Genomic DNA, 15,711 nt, shown 5'->3' with positions numbered 1-15,711 from the left:
AGTGTAGTGATGTACAGAGCACCCAACCTGGCCAAGCAGCTCCCCAGGCAGTCGGGAGCTGCCAGTATCATCAGGCTAAGATCAGAGCAAAATGTTCCAGGTTTGCTCATATTTCCAGGCCAGCACAGCAAGCATGGACCTACACACCCTCACCAGCAGACAGCAGCTCCCCAGGCCTCAGCTCAGCGTGGGCTGATCCAAAGGGGGATGTGCCCCCTTACCTGGGAAGGGATGTCCCTGTCTTCATTGTCCCCTGAGCACAGGGTCTCAGGAGAGGGCTGGCTGCCAAGGGCTGGCTGTTTGCACACAGGTTGCTTTGGACCCAAATCAAGACAAAGCTAAGCATTTAATTACCGCGGCAGGGAAGCAGCTCCGCAATCAGAGAAAATTCAATCAGGCTCCCTGGGGACTAACCAGGTCTGGTCAGCAAATGCTCCAATTAAGAGATACAGGGAGCGACCTCCTAGGAAGGGCGAGCACAACATGGGACAGCACCGGGGTCTGCAGAGGCACCCACATCACACGATCGCTGCGGAAATGGTCTCAAGTTGCACCAGGGGAAGTTTAGATGGGATTTTAGGAAAAAAATCTTCCCAGAAAGGGCTGTGGGGCATTGGAACAGGCTGCCCAGGGCAGTGGTGGAGTCACCATCCCTGGAGGGGTTTAAAAGGCATTTAGACGAGGTTCTTAGGGACATGGTTTAGTGCTAGAGTTAGGTTATGGTTGGACTCTGATCCCGAGGGTCTCTTCTAACCGAAATGATTCTATGATTCTATGAAACAGCACCAAGGCAGAGGGTGCCATGGCCAGCACAGCTGGACTAGCACCAGCTGCAAGACGGAGCTCCCTGGCCCCTGGGTCCCCATCCTGCTGCAGCGCCAGGCAGCCTGGGGACAGGCAGGTCCCCATGGAGCTGGGGTGTGCATGGAGGCCTGCGGGACACAGCTCAGTGGGGGGACAGGCCTCCGCCCCACATCCATCCCCCCAGAAAGCAACAGATCCTCTGCGGGGATGTGCTGGTTGTGCCCAGCCCCCGTCTGCCCAGCCTGCTCCCCTGCGGGGCAAAGCCTGCTGCCTTGGACCCAGAACCCACCGGCTCCCCCTAATCCTCCTGCTCCAGGCTTTCCCAGGCTTAGGGAAACCTTTAAATCAGGCCTTGGCAGCCGCCATGTGCTGCTCATTAGGTCTGGCAGGAGCACACCAGCGCTGAGCAGCACCATCTGCTCTGCACCAAGAACCACCGCGGGTCAGGGACACGGGACGTGCTGCCTGCACGGGGACACAGCACTTGGGGACACCCAGCCCAAGGCAGCCGGCAGAGACCAGCAGGGCCTGGGGGAAGCACAGGATCGTGCTTTACCCAGCCTGGACACGAGCAGGAGTGGACTGAGTCTGGGATGTCCCTGAACTCCTCCTGCACCCCCATATGCAACTGGCAATGCCATCAGCTCCATGCTGGACCTGCCCAGGAGAGCAGGCTGGGAAACACCACCAGGATGTTTGCAAATGACAGACCCAAGACAGTCACTCGCAAAGGAGCACAGGGCCCCAAAACCCCAGGCAGGGTGGGCAGCACAAGGAAACACAAGTGTGGCAGCACATGCAACTCGACACACACCCCGGCAGGGCCCCCCTGTTCCCCTCCAACCGTGAAGCCACTGGCTCAGCAGCAGCATCAGCAGTTACTGGAGAGTGATAGGAAACCATCATTTGCTGACTCTGGGCCTGACGGGCCATCGGCCTGACCCTGGGGGGGCACAGAGATGCCACAGGTCTGATGGAGACAGATGGACATGCTCCCCCTCCCAATTCTGCATCCTGGTACTGATGCTCCCATTTCCTCCCAAGCCAGTGAATCACACCCACTGGGTCTCTCCCTCTCCCAGGTGCCCCTGTAAGGTCCCACATCCCAGTCTGATCCCGGTACTGGGGCATCCATATTGGAGATAAGGCTTTCCCAGGCCCCTGCACACCTGCAGCCTCCCGACACAGTCTGATTGCCACTGGGAAAACAACCTGATCTTGGCAGAAGATGCTGCAACCCCAGAGCCCACAGGGGACATCTGGAGCAACACGCCTGCAAGACAGGAGAGTGGGTGGCACAAAAGAGGTGCATCTCCACCCCCCACAAAAAAAAAATCCCAAGCCCTTGGCCAGCAGGATGGGGGATGCTATGAAACACCCAGGAGCAAACCTCGTCCCACAGCTGGGAAGGGAATAGGCTTGTTTTCCCCTAACATCCTCTTCAGGCAGCATGAAATAATAGATGAGCAGAGACCACAGTGACATGGCCCAAGAGACCCCCCCCTCCCTAACACAGGCAGGAGCCTTGTTGGGCCTCCCAGCCCTGTAACACTGGGCCGAGGAAATGCCCTTGCTCTGTACTTGGAGGGCAGAGAGGAAGCAGAAACCCACCAGCATCCCAGCAGGGTGGGGAGTCCCCGTGCAGTGTGCTCATCTCCTGCAGCAGAGCCCGGTGGCAGCTGCCCTCACAATCCACCACACCACAAACCTGCTGGCTGTTTAACCAGCGACAGGGACTGTTTTGACAGCCTGCCGCAGGAAACAGCCTCGTGGGACCACGGGAGCTGAGCCCCCCAGCAGGAACAGCAGGACAACCCCCAGCCAGGGCTGGCTCCTCAATTAGCACCGGGCTCAGCGGGGCTATCGCCTTCCCTCTCTAGGGGCCAGGAGCCGTGTTCCCAACAGCTTTGTTTAGGGATTCACCTCCTGCAATTTTCTCCTTGCCCCAGTTTCACTGCTGGTGCAGGAAAGCTGCAGCTGGCTCTGTCCTCCGGCTTAGAGACAGCTCCAACCTTCCAAGTTCCTGAGACTTCATGGCATTACATATTTAAATCCCTTGCTGATGGGTGATGGGTGTGGGCACCAAAAGCTTCTTAAAGCTGCTTTGCTCAGAGCGATGCTGCAGGTGATGGTGTGTCTGCATGGGACCGTGGGGTCCAGCCTTGCTCTCCCCTCGCGCCGGCACCATTTCCATCCCCTTTCTAACATTTCCGCTGTAACAGCCAGCAAGCGTGTGACTGATTGAAGCCAGGCACAGAAAACCTCCCCGTGCCCACACACCTGGGCTCAGCACTTCCCTCCAAGAGCCTGTGGGGCCCCCCACAAACCTCAGCCCCTGACGTCTCTCTCCAGACCAGGGAGGCCAATTTAATCCTCCTCGCTGGGAGCCAAGAGCGTGCACACCCTTTTGTCACACCGGGGCTCGGAAGCCCCAAAGTGAAACCAAAGAGCAGCAGCTTGCCCAGATGGGTTCAGCACAGCAGCAAAACACCCACAGGACCCGCATGGGTCTCGGCTGCCAGGGCTGAGCTGCCCTCGGCGGAGGCAAAGGATGGGGAAAGCAGCTGGGGGTGCCCACACCGGTGCTCTGCCTGCCCAGCACCCCCAGGTTACAGCAACCTCCTGAGATATTTCCTTCCTGAGATCAGGGCTGCTCGCCAGGGAGCCTCCCAGCCCCCTGAGATGGGAGATGGGGGACCCCAGGCCTGGGCTGTGCCACCACACCAGGACAGGCTGTGCCCCCCAGCGCCACGGGAGCTGGGCACATTCCACGCGCAGGGGTGGGTTTGCCGCATGTCTCCCCTGCACAGCCCTGTGACATCCCAGCAAAACCTGCCCAACACCAGCCAGACCAGGCAAGAGATGGGGTCCCATGAGCCACCCCACAGTGTCCCCCCAGGACCACCCCGAGTGGGCTCAGAGCCGCAGCAGCACTTGGTGCTGGTGGGCAGCGGGTAGCAGGCTGGACCACCCCTCTCCGTGCTGGAGCCCTTGGGCACCATGTGCTCCAGTGTGGCACCAGCTGGGCTCACACCATCCCTCTGTCCAGATCCAAAACTGCACTGGGAAGACAGGGCTACAACTCCACCTCCTTGGGGACCAACCCCAGCTGGTCCCAGAGGCATCAGATTCACAGAAACCATCCCAGCGGGCAGAGAAGCGCTGGCCACACAGCAGCAAAGATGCCAGGACCCTGGCAGGGCTGCAAGCCCACCCGATCCCAGCATCTTTGCCAGAACTCTCCCACTGAGCTGAGGAGCTGAGGCCCTCCAGGGCACAAGGTGATGGGCACGTGAATCTGTCCCATCCCTCGTGGCACATCCCACCTTTCTTCCCGAGGAGGAGGTGGGAGCAGCTCCCCGGGGCAGAAGACAGCCAGCACCGCTGCTGCATCACAGCAGAGTGTTTATGAGAGCAGCAGAGCGCTGGAGGTTGCAGGGTTTAAATAAACTTGAAATCCGACTCAACTTCCTTCCCCAATTTCACAAGCTCTGTTTCCTGAGTCTCCGCAGCCGGCCAGGCACGCTCGGGTGGCGGGGGCAGCTCCAGCACAGGGGGTGCCACTTGCTCTCCGATAAATTGGGCAGTTTGAAAGTGCTCTCAGGGAGCATTTCTGCAGCCAGCCCGGTTTCTCAGACCTCCCCTGGCCAAGGATTTTAATGGCCTCTGGGTCATTATGCGCCATGAGCCCTTCCTGACACAGCAAAACCACCCGTGCAAAACAGGGCTGGGTTCCACCTCCTGCAACCAGCGCTGCAAGTCCCGCTCCCCACGCTGCACCCCGGCGTGCTGCAGCTGCAAGAGCCAACAGCACCTGGCTGCAAGCTGGGGTGCTGCAAGCTGGGGTGCTGCAGGGAGGGGTGCTGCAGGGAGGGGTGCTGCAGGGAGGGGTGCTGCAGGGAGGGGTGCTGCTGAGGCTCAAGGGCAGGTACGAGCCTCAAATCGACAGCTCTGCTCCTGGACGGAGGGCACGAACTGGCTGCGTTGCAGCCACCCATTTGAAGGTCACCTCACAGAAGGAAACAGCAGTTGTTGCCTTTCTCAGCCTCTGAGGAAACCTCCCTCAGCAGCAAGGAGCGAGGGCTCCTGGGCCACCCCGCTCAGCACCATCGCAGCAGACGGCAGCTTCCCGGCTGACACCGTTACCCCAGAACCCAACCCAACCGCTGCCGGCAGCCTGGCCCCATCGCTTCCTCCCCAGCAGTGGCAACCGCAACCAGCAAGCTCAGACGCGCCCATGAAGCGACACGCCAGGCCTAACGCTGATGGGCGAGCGAAGGCAGACCCTGCCTGCAGGGAGGGTGGGAGCCAGGGCGGGATCCAGCCCTGCCCTTGCACATGGTGCAGGTCTGAGCTGCAGGTACAAGGTGCTGGTACGAATCAGCCTCTGGGCCAGGAGCAGCCGCTGGGCCTGCATTTCCCTGTGCTGACAGCAGCGCTGCAGCGAGTACCAGTCATTTCACTGCTGGCACGCAGGAAGCCTAAATAATGCCCCCATGCCCCAACCAGTGGCTCAGCACCTGAGTCCTTTGGACTCCCAGTGCCAACAGGGCAGCCAGGGTTCTCCCGAGAGGAAGATGAGAACCTGTGAAGTTGACAGTGAAACACCACAGCCTTTCTCCTGCCTCCTCCTGCCAGTCCAGGAGAACCAGGAAGACCTGGGGTCCCCCCACGGACAGCACAGCCCACCAGCCCTGCTCCTCTGTCCCCACTCCTCCTATCCTGAGCACTCTGTGAGGCCCCAGAGACAGGTCCCAGTGCCTGCAGCGCCTCTTGACATTGGCTGGACCATCCCCATGGCACAGCTGTTTAACCTCAGTGGCACACAGCACCTTCCTCCAAAGCCCCCATCACTTCCCAGTGTCCCCGACTCTTCTCCAGGTCCCACCTCGCTCCCTCCAGCAGCACAGACAGAGAGACCCCAAAGAAATGGCACAGCTGGCACATGCATGTTATTATAAAGGGACAAATGGGGAGCTTTGATCCGTGTCTGGCCGCAGCCTAGAAGCGTTGAACCTCCTCCATGCTCCGATGGTCAAGGGAGGTGGGATCTGCGGGCAGGTTTGCTCAGAGGGTGGGGGATCCTGGAGACTCCCGCAGCCCAGCTGCTCCACCAGCGGAGTGTCACGAGTGCTCACAAAGGAAAACCTCACTCTGCTCCCAGCCCTGGGGACGAGGGGACCTGTCACCAGTCTCCCGGGGCTGCTTTGGCAGAAAAGCGGGATGGTCCACAGGGAGTGCAGCTCAGCTCTTACACGCTCAGTCCAGTCTCAGGAGCCACCTTCCTGCACGGCGCTGCGATCTGCCTGCTTTGTCTCGCAGTCTCCTTGCTCCCAGCCCTTCTCCTTTGTCCTGCCGGCTCACCTTCACCGCCGCATCACCACGGCTGCACCAAGCAGGATGCTGGCTCACTCCCCCAAGGAGGGGGCAGGAGTTGGACCTCCCCCCGCTCCCCAGGTCCTCACCATGGAGACCCCAACCTCACTGCAATGCTGCATATTCAAGTCACCTCCCAGTCGTGATGCCCTCCCCGTGCATCAGACAGCTCTGCACCCCATCACTGCCAGGGGCCAAGGGGATTAGATGGGAAGAGCCCAGCAGAAATGACTCCACGGCTGCCACCCTCAGCGGCACCCACTCTATCTCCCAGGCAAAAGGGACCCTGACCTTGAGCCAGGCCTTTGTTAAAAGGCTCCATCCCAAGAGAAATGCAGGATGGGGAACGGGAAGAGTCTGGCCAGCAGGAAATCTCCACCCCCAGCCACCGGCATCCCTTGGTTCCCAGGTCAGTGTCCTGGCATGAATACCCCTGCCTTGGCACAGCCCAGCCCTGCCCCTGCACAGGCACCACAGCAGCACCCGCACCACAGGGATGCTGTCACCTCCCTTGCAGCTCCCCCACCCTTTAAAACCACAGCCTGGCCCTGATTCTCAGCCTTTCGAATGGAGCAAGGCCGAAAATCACCACTGCCTGCTTCCAGGACAGGAAGACTGGACGGGCAGGCAGCGCTGGGAGCTGTCCTGGTGCACACACGCACAAGCACACACACATGCACACACACACACACACACGCAGCGGTGCGTACAGCCCCACACCCACCCTCTCTCCTTCCATTACTGACGCTGCGCCCAGCATCTTTTGTGCTCTCCCTCTGCCCAAGCAGGCAGGGACCAGCCAGGGCAGTGCCCTCCGCAAATCCTCGTCCGAGGAGCAACACGGCCCCCCCGCAGGCTCCCATCAGCACCCCCCCGCCCCGTGCCGTTAGGGATGCGGACAGGGGGACACACGCCCTGCCCTGCCCGGGGTGAGCGCACAGCCCCACGGCGGGACACACGGCAGGCACAGCCAGCCGGGGGGGGGTCGGTGTACCCGCGTGGGGCAGAGCTCGCCGAGCTCTGTCCCCACGGGGACCGGTCCTGCCCTGGCCCGGCTCCACCGCCACACGCTGCCCGGCAGCCCGGGGCGCCCGCCCGGGCTCAGCTGGTCCGGAAGCCGCGGGCTGACCCGGCGCAGGCCCGGGGAGCAGCGGGAGCCGCACGGCCGGTCCCTTCCCCGCGGGACGGCAGCTCCAGCAGGGCCGGGTCCCCGCCTGCCCCACCCGCCGGCTCTGGCGGGGCTCGTACCCCGCGTCCTCCGGGGGCTCCCTCCTCCTCTGGGGACAGACCCAAGCAAAACAACGCCGGTCTGCGGGACCCCAGCGGCTGTGCACAGAATACACCCAGCCTGGCACGGCGCTAACAAAGAGCCCCCCGCTTTCACCCAGCCGGGGGCTCCGCAGGCGATGCGTGGTCGAGCCCGCCGGCTGCCGCCCAGCCCAGCGCCCCCCGAGCCCCCCCGGGCCCCGCGTGAATGAGGCGCCGCCGGCAGCTCCTTCATTGAGGTGCACGATCTGGAAGGCGCATTGTTCCCACTCCGGAGTCAGCACAAAGGACACCGAGATGCCGCATCGTTCCCTACCACCTAGCGGGAGGTGGGGGTGCAGGCAGGGACCCCCCTTCCCCACTCCCCAGCATCCTTCCTGACACCACCGAGGGGCCAAACCCACCCGCGACGCAGCCAGGAGCTGCCGAGCGGCACCAGCCCGGCGACAACCAGCTGTGCAGGTGACGGGGCCGGGGGTTCCCCGTGTCGCCCCCCCCCAGCCGCAGGGATGGGAAGGGAGGGCGGCATCGTGGGGGAGCCGACGGGGTGAGGGGGGTGGCAGCCCCGAAACGCTGCCCGGCGGGGGAGTGGGGAGGAGAGCGGCGGCGCGGGGTGGGGGGGCGGCAAAACCCGACTCGCTGCCCCGGGGATGGGCGACCGCGACCCCCCGCCGCGCACACGCAGCTGCAGCGCCCAGCCCGCCGCCGGGGGCACCGGGGGTCACCCCGCAGCCCGGGCCCGGCCGGCACTCACCTCACGGCCACCTTGACACAGCTGTCCGGAGCCGCCATGCCCCGCAACGGGCACCGCGACCGCGCTGCCGAGAGCGGGGGAGGGGAGGGAGGGAGGGAGGGAGGGGGCGGGCCCAGGTGCGGGGGGCGGGGCGGGGGACACGCCCACAACAGCGCGGCCCGCGCGGACACGCTGGGACACGGTCACAGTGACACTCACACACAGACACGGCCACAGTGACACACGGACACGGTCACAGTGACACTCACACACAGACACGGTCACAGTGACATTCACACACACACAGACACGGTCACAGTGACACTCACACAGACACGGTCACAGTGACACTCACACACAGACACGGTCACAGTGACATTCACACACACACAGACACGGTCACAGTGACACTCACACACAGACACGGTCACAGTGACACTCACACACAGACACGGTCACAGTGACATTCACACACACACAGACACGGTCACAGTGACACTCACACACAGACACGGTCACAGTGACACTCACACACAGACACGGTCACAGTGACATTCACACACACACAGACACGGTCACAGTGACACTCACACAGACACGGTCACAGTGACACTCACACACAGACACGGTCACAGTGACACTCACACAGACACGGTCACAGTGACACACACACAGACACGGTCACACTGAGACTCACACACAGACACGGTCACACTGACACTCACACACACACACAGACATGGTCACACTGACACACACACTAACATGCACTCACATGAACACAGAGATGCACACACAGACACACTCACAATGACACACACACACAGACACCCTCACAGTCACACACACACACTAACATGCACTCACACGGACACACACACACACAGACACGCTCACACTGACACACTCACACACACTAACATACACTCACATGGACATGGAGATGCACACACATGGACACGCTCACAGTCACACACACACTCAGACACTCACACGGACAGTGACTCACAAACACACACACATGCACACACTGACACATACACACCTCGAGACTCGCGCTCACACTGACACACAGACACACACACACACTGACATACACACACTAACATACATGCTCACACACACACAGACACACGCTCACACTCTCACACACGAACACTGACTCACACACACATACACACACCCTGACATACACACACACACTGACACCCCCCCCACATACACTCACAGAAACCCCCCCCACATACACTCACAGAAACCCCCCCCACAAACTCACACTCACATACAGACTCACACACAGACACTCTCACACTCTCACCCGTCAGTCCCTGCTGCCCCCTGCCGAGCCAGCAGCCCCACTGCTGCCTGTGCGCGGCTGTACCGGGCCGTACCGGGCTGTACTGGGCCGTACCGGGCTGTACTGGGCGGTACTGGGCCATACCGGGCTGTACCAGGCTGTACTGGGTGTTACCGGGCTGTACCGGGCTGTACTGGGCTGTACCGGGCCGTACCGGGCTGTGTCCTGGGAAAGGTTGCTTTTCTGATCTAGGACAGCCAAGACATACCAGAACTGATGGCCAACAGGTAATGAAGTCAAAGCTGTGCCCAGTGCAGAGCCCAGCACCCTCCCTCTGCTCTGGGGTCTGGATGCCTTCACCTCAACAGCACCACCTCTTCACCCCACCTGCTCGTGCTCGTCCTGAGGCTCCCAAGGTACCGGGGCCACATGCCACATGTGCATGGGGCTGTGCATGCTGAGGCAGCTGCTGGGACAGATAAATTCCAGGGCACCTCATGCTGGTACAGCACCAAGGCGACGAGCAGGATACGGCCTGTCTGTCATCCCGCAAGGATGTGAGGAGCTGGCATTTCTCTTCCTTGGTCCCTGAGGGCCGTGTTTGCAAGGATAGAATAAGAGGAAACGGCCTCAAGTTGCGCCAGGGGAGGTTTAGATTGGATATTAGGAAAAAATTCTTCTCAGAAAGGGTTTTAAGGCATTGGAACAGGCTGCCCAGGGCAGTGGTGGAGTCACCATCCCTGGAGGGGTTTAAAAGGTGTTTAGATGAGATTCTTAGGGACATGGTTTAGTGCTAGAGTTAGGTTAGGTTATGGTTGGACTGGATGATCCGGAGGATCTCTTCCAACTGAAATGATTCTGTGATTCTATGACACTTGGGCCGGGCCAGGAGGGACCCTGAGCTGCCATTTTTTCTGAGGCTGGACCCTTCCCCACCGAAGCTGCACGCAGAGAAGGGCAGTGACCGTGCCATGGTGTTCCTGGCCCCACCTTCCTACTCCCACCCCTGTGCCAGTCACATCACAAGCCAGATCTGTCCCCCAGTTCAGCTAGAAATCAACTCTAGAAAGACCCCCCAGATGCTAGTTCGAGGAAAATCAGCCCTTGTGCAGCCCCAGATCCCAGGAGAGGGTGCAGAGGCACCGTCCCATTCCCACAGTATATCCCCACCACAGTGTCACCCTTTGTGTTTGGAGTCCCTGGTGAGCACCCACCTACCGTGGAAAGTGGTACATACAGTCAGTCCCACACCTCACTAAAGGGACCAGGAAACTGTCACCATTCACCTTGCGGCTAATGGAGCACGTCCTTGACATCCCCCTGGCAGAGCAGATGCCAGAGCCTCATTGGCAAGTGCCCCTTCCTTGGGAGCAGGGAGATGTGTTTGTGTGTGTGCAAGGGGGTGTACGTCCTGCCTCAGGGCAGTGAAGCAAGAGCAATGGATGTGCGGCTGCCCCACGACATCCCTGCTGATTGCCTGCATCCCCGCAGGGAAAAGCTGTCTGCGCTGCCACGTCCCCATACAAGATGGGCTCTCTGGCGCTCAGGCTGCAGCTGGAGCTCAGCAACAGCCATTTCTCTTTTATTAAGTTAACAAATAAATGCCCTGCTGGAGAGAAGGCGCGGTCTATTGATTCAGCATCTCCCCCAGGACCCATCAGTTTGCTGCATTTTAATATATATTAGGCAAGGAAGAGCCCTGTGTGGCCCAGTTTGGCTGGACTGGGAGCCCTCTGAAGCAAGATCCCAGCAAAGAGCCAGGGCAGCCACAATGCTCAGCATCCAGACCCTGCCTGGGGCACTGAGGTCCATAAAGTGAAACCCCCGGGGAAACTCATTTGCAGAGCGGAATAACCTCAGCTGCTGCTTGGTACCCAGCAGCAGTGGACAGTGCACAGGCAGCTGCCCCAGCCCAAGGCAGATTGCCCAAGCCACTTGTCCTCCTCCTCACAGGACAGACCTGACTGCAAGCAGGAGGAATAGGCTCCACCAGAGATATAAGGATGCTGGATCCAGCTGCTGAGGTACCGGGAGACTCCCAGAACTTGGGACCCTCGAAACAGCTGTTTGAGACATGAGCACTTGGGAGTGGGGACAGAGCTCCCTCAGCACAGGGAGTGGATGCTGGCACACGAATCACTGCCCGCTCTGATTAAATGCATCTTGCATTTGCAGCCTCCTCCCCAGGCTGGGCAGCGAGCAGCTGTGAGCACCGGCTGTGCAGGCAGGGTGGCAGAGAAAGGAGGCGACAGGAGGATTCATGGACTCACACAGCAGAAACACTTTAATGACCCATCCAGCTCTTGCACGACCTTGCTGGCACAGCGTTGTCCTGTCTCACACCAGCATCCTGGAGACTCGGCCCAAAATTTCTCCTGCAGTGGACAGAGCCCACCAGGACGCCAGGCAGAGAGGGGTAGCAGTGCAGCATCGCTCCAGTGACCCCCTGCAAGCTCCTGATGGGACCATGCCCACTAGGCTGCATCAGCAGGCAGCTCACAGGTGAGTGGCAGTGACGGTCTTTTGCGGGGGGGCTGCGCTGAGCCCTGGGGAGCTGGCTGGTGATGCGGCCGAGGTATCCCGAGGGGCAGAGCCAGTTTTTGTGCCCTGCAGTGTTTCTCTTCCCTGTAGCAGCTCCACGGCTGCTTTCTCCACTTCATCCATCTCCAGCTGGCTGCTGGCCGCCATCTCGTCCATGGTCACTGCTACGAAGGATGGGTCACAGGCCAGAGACGCAAGGCCCCCAGAAATCAAAGCCTGCAGTGGAGGAAGAGGTCACAGCCCAGTGTGTGCTCAGCCTGTAGAAGTGTCCTCTGCTGACCTCTGCGCTGGCACATACTTGCTGCTCACCCTCATAGCTAAGCTTTGTCTTCCAGCCTCCCAACTTGGCATAAGCATGGCACCTCTGCCAGCCTATTTCACTCCCTGGCAGCCCTGCCTTTCACTCTGCCAGGCTGTGCCCATGACTTACCTCCTGAATGAGGAAGGTGATGGCTGGGGTGGAGGATGTGCTTGGGTGATGGCTTTCACCCTGCTGGTACCCTGAGCTGGATGTCGTTCCCGTCGCAGTGCCATCCTCTCCAGGCAGCTGGGCAAGAGAAGCAAAGAGCTGCAGCCTGGGCTTGGGCAATGCCCAGGGAAGGTCTCTCCCATGTCAATGTGAGGGCTGCAGGTACTGTCCCCAGCCTGGACACGCACTCCCATTCTGCTGGAGCTGCTGGGTCCAGGGCACCACCCACAACAGGACCAGCAGGGCCATATGGGCAAAGAGAGCTGGGAACCAACCCTTATCTTCCACCCTGGCACTTGCCAGGCAATGAGGCACCGTGGCCAGCCAAGGGCAGCCAGGGGAGTGTGGGAGCGAACCTGATGCACCCCTTTCTTTCTGCCCTGGCTCTGGAGGCAGCCGGGGAGCCAGAGAGACACTGCTTCAAGCTATCTCAGCTTGGATGAGCACCCCATGCCTGTGCCTGTGACAGCAGCGGGGTGGGGACCTGGCTCCTTCCCCGAGCTGGTCAGAAAGGAAAGCTCTGGCACAGCTGACTTCATGGTGGGGGGCCCTAGAGACCAGCTCCTCCCCAGCATGGCTGTGACAGCCCTTCCCATGCTTCTGGACATACATTGCCCCCTTTACCTCCTGGGGGAGAAGGTGCAGTCCTGATGATAGGTGACCCTCAGAGGTGGCCCCTCGACTCCTGCTCGGCCTCCGTCGCAGCCTCTCCATAGGTAAGGGGGGGTTGCGCTCTGGAAGGAGGAAAGTTGAGGACATCAGATGGCCACAACAGCAAGGACTTCACTGCCTCCCAGATCTGGAAATGGGTTAACTAGACTAGGGGAACCAAAGGGTTTAGGAGTTCAGGACCAACCAATGTCCCAGCACCTGACCACTGCCCCGTGCTCCTCACTCATGGCTGGGAAGAAGTCCCCATTACTTGAAACACACACAGTCTTGTGGCCCTGCTGCCTGGAGAGTGGCCAGCCCTCCCCCAGCCCGAGGCACTGGCTCCATGCTCCATCACCCAGAGGGGGAAAAGGTGGGACAAGGCTCTACTGGAGCTCCCCACCCAGGTCCTGCTGTGCTCGAGACTCTCAGCTAACCTCCAAGTTGCATCCCCTTGCCCATACCCTGGTCCTTGGGCTGGTCCAGATCCCCCAGAAGAAAGATGCTCAGACTCACCCTGCACTGGACGCCTGGGTGCTGCTGGCACCACCTTCCTCAGTACCTCGTCCTCGTACTCCATCCTGCAATGGCAAGCAGGCGGGTCAGCCAGAGCGGGGACCACGTGCAGGGACCAGCTCCACCCAGGGCTGCAGCCTCCTCACCTTCTCCACCCTGGGGAATGCAGCTGGGGGACAGACCAGAACAGGACAGAGACCCCAAGAAGTAGGATTAAGAATATCCTATGTTGGTAATCCTTGTCCCTTGTACCCATGCCCAGGCAGCCTGCCGGTGGCCCCTACCTGGGCCTTGGCACTCGGTTTGGTGGGGAAGGGGGAAGGGTGTTCCTCTGATCCCTGGCGCCCTGCTGTCCACCTCGATCCTCATGGCACCGAAATGGAGTGATAGGAAGGACAAGAAGGGTGTATAGGGACTCACGCACGCTGACATGCAGAGCCACACACCAGCCCTGGAGCTACTCTGCATGTTCTGGGGACACCTCTGGGAGTGCCAGGCTGGGGTCCGGGGGTCAGTAAGAAGTGTCTGCCCTCCCTGTTCCCTTGCCTGAGCCCTGCCTCATGCCCCAAGGGCTGAATTTCTGCATAAAGCTCCTGTGTCCATGGAGCCACTTGCATGGCCAGCACTTGACTCCTCTGCAAGTTTGCACGGACCTTACTGCTGCAACTCAGTGACTCGGACAGACCTCACCCATCTATGAAGAGCCCCTGGGCAAGACCAAGTTCACCAGCCCTTACCCCTCCAGCCAGTCGTTGCTGTTGGCGTTGTTGACGTTGGTGTTGCCTTCCTGGGGGAAGTCATCGAGGAAGACAGGGGAGTCGAGGTCTTCGTTGCCCACTTCTGTGAACTGCAGGGGCCTCTGGCTGGCCACCTGGGGCTGCAGGGGGCTGCTGGGCTCCAGGAAGCTGTCCACCTGGCCAAACAAGCCGCCCGTCCTCTGCAACCAACAGGGAGGGCATCAGAGGAGGCCTGGAGCTCTGAGCTGCTCTGGGGCCATTCCCATGGGAGGACATATGTAGGGGGGCCCATGGGAATAGCAGTCTCTCTGCTCATCTCTCTGTTTGGGCTTTGCAGACCACACGGTGCTGAAAGCCTCGCCGCCCAGGTGAGGAAGATGAGGCACTGAGGGGTGATGGCCATGCAGCAGCACTGGGATGAGAGCCAGCCCTGTGCATGACAAATCCTGCCACCTCTGTGGACAGCCTGAGCTGGGGGCACCTCTGGACACAGCAGGAGGTGCAACCCTGCAACACCAAAGCTGCCTGGGCCAAAGTGAATCTGTTCCTGCACTGGTGATGACACCTGAGCTGTCCTGCCTTAGCCTGGCAGGAGGTGAGAATGGGGCCCTCCGAAACATTCAGCACATCACTGCCAGACATATGAGCAGGGTCCTTTTACGGTGGGGAAATGGAGGCAAAGAGCAGGTTGCCCTGGATGACTCAACCAGGATGTCCTGATGCTCAGGGAGAGGAAAGAAGTGCTGATCCATCCTTGTGGTCCACACTGCTTTTCATGGTCAGGCTCATGTCTGTGGCCTCTCCTCCAGCTGCTGGGAGCCATGCTGACCCACCACCAACACGCTGGAACGGGGGCTGGGTGGGACCACCACCACCTGGGGTGCCCAGAGGGCTGCACTCACCCTGTATATCCCTTCCTCCATGGCAGCCTCCACCATTGCTCTTTCCAGCTCCTCCTCAGCAGTCAGGTCCCCAGAGATGGCCCGATGGATTTCAGGAGCAGCTTCTTCTTCAATGCTCCTCAGCCCAGCCTGGTGGGGACAAGAAGGCACGGCTGGATGTGGCCTGGCCCCACCACCTGTCTCACTTTGCTCTTTGGAGAGGGAAACATGATGAAACGTGCTCACCTGGTAAGCAATGCTGCCCTGACAGGTCTCCTACCAGGGCCAGGCCATGGGTCGCCCTGCAGCTGGCTCTGTGCTTGGTGAAACAGCTTCTGGGCTACTGCCGTCCCACCAAGGGGCATGCTAAGGGCAGCCTGGCGAAGGGTCAGGCTGGTGATGCCCAAGAGGTAGCTGTGCCTTTGTCTCTGATCTGGAGA

The 15,711-nt window shown here is 60.4% G+C and overlaps 2 protein-coding genes across 2 annotated transcripts in view; both read right to left on the bottom strand.

Annotated features, from left to right (window-relative positions):
• The window catches only part of KIF21B (kinesin family member 21B), a 36,036-nt gene extending 27,798 nt beyond the window's left edge, over positions 1-8,238 (bottom strand). Inside the window, exons 1-4 of the mRNA XM_065649766.1 lie at positions 8,201-8,238; positions 7,851-8,131; positions 6,905-7,765; positions 4,131-4,191 (exon numbers count right to left, since the gene is read on the bottom strand). Of these exons, the coding sequence (XP_065505838.1) occupies positions 4,131-4,191; positions 6,905-7,765; positions 7,851-8,131; positions 8,201-8,238 (1,241 nt within the window). The remainder of the gene's footprint in view (positions 1-4,130; positions 4,192-6,904; positions 7,766-7,850; positions 8,132-8,200) is intronic.
• Positions 8,239-11,733: 3,495 nt separating this feature from the next.
• Positions 11,734-15,711, bottom strand: part of CACNA1S (calcium voltage-gated channel subunit alpha1 S) — a 40,929-nt gene continuing 36,951 nt past the window's right edge. The window contains exons 39-44 of the mRNA XM_065649731.1: positions 15,293-15,421; positions 14,391-14,590; positions 13,654-13,718; positions 13,111-13,220; positions 12,448-12,564; positions 11,734-12,233 (exon numbers count right to left, since the gene is read on the bottom strand). Of these exons, the coding sequence (XP_065505803.1) occupies positions 11,973-12,233; positions 12,448-12,564; positions 13,111-13,220; positions 13,654-13,718; positions 14,391-14,590; positions 15,293-15,421 (882 nt within the window). The 3' untranslated portion in view covers positions 11,734-11,972. The remainder of the gene's footprint in view (positions 12,234-12,447; positions 12,565-13,110; positions 13,221-13,653; positions 13,719-14,390; positions 14,591-15,292; positions 15,422-15,711) is intronic.

The sequence above is a fragment of the Caloenas nicobarica genome, chromosome 21 (assembly GCF_036013445.1).
Source record: "Caloenas nicobarica isolate bCalNic1 chromosome 21, bCalNic1.hap1, whole genome shotgun sequence".
Lineage (NCBI taxonomy): Eukaryota > Metazoa > Chordata > Aves > Columbiformes > Columbidae > Caloenas > Caloenas nicobarica.
Note: the sequence above shows the minus strand (reverse complement) of the source record. Positions and strands in the feature narration are given on the sequence as shown.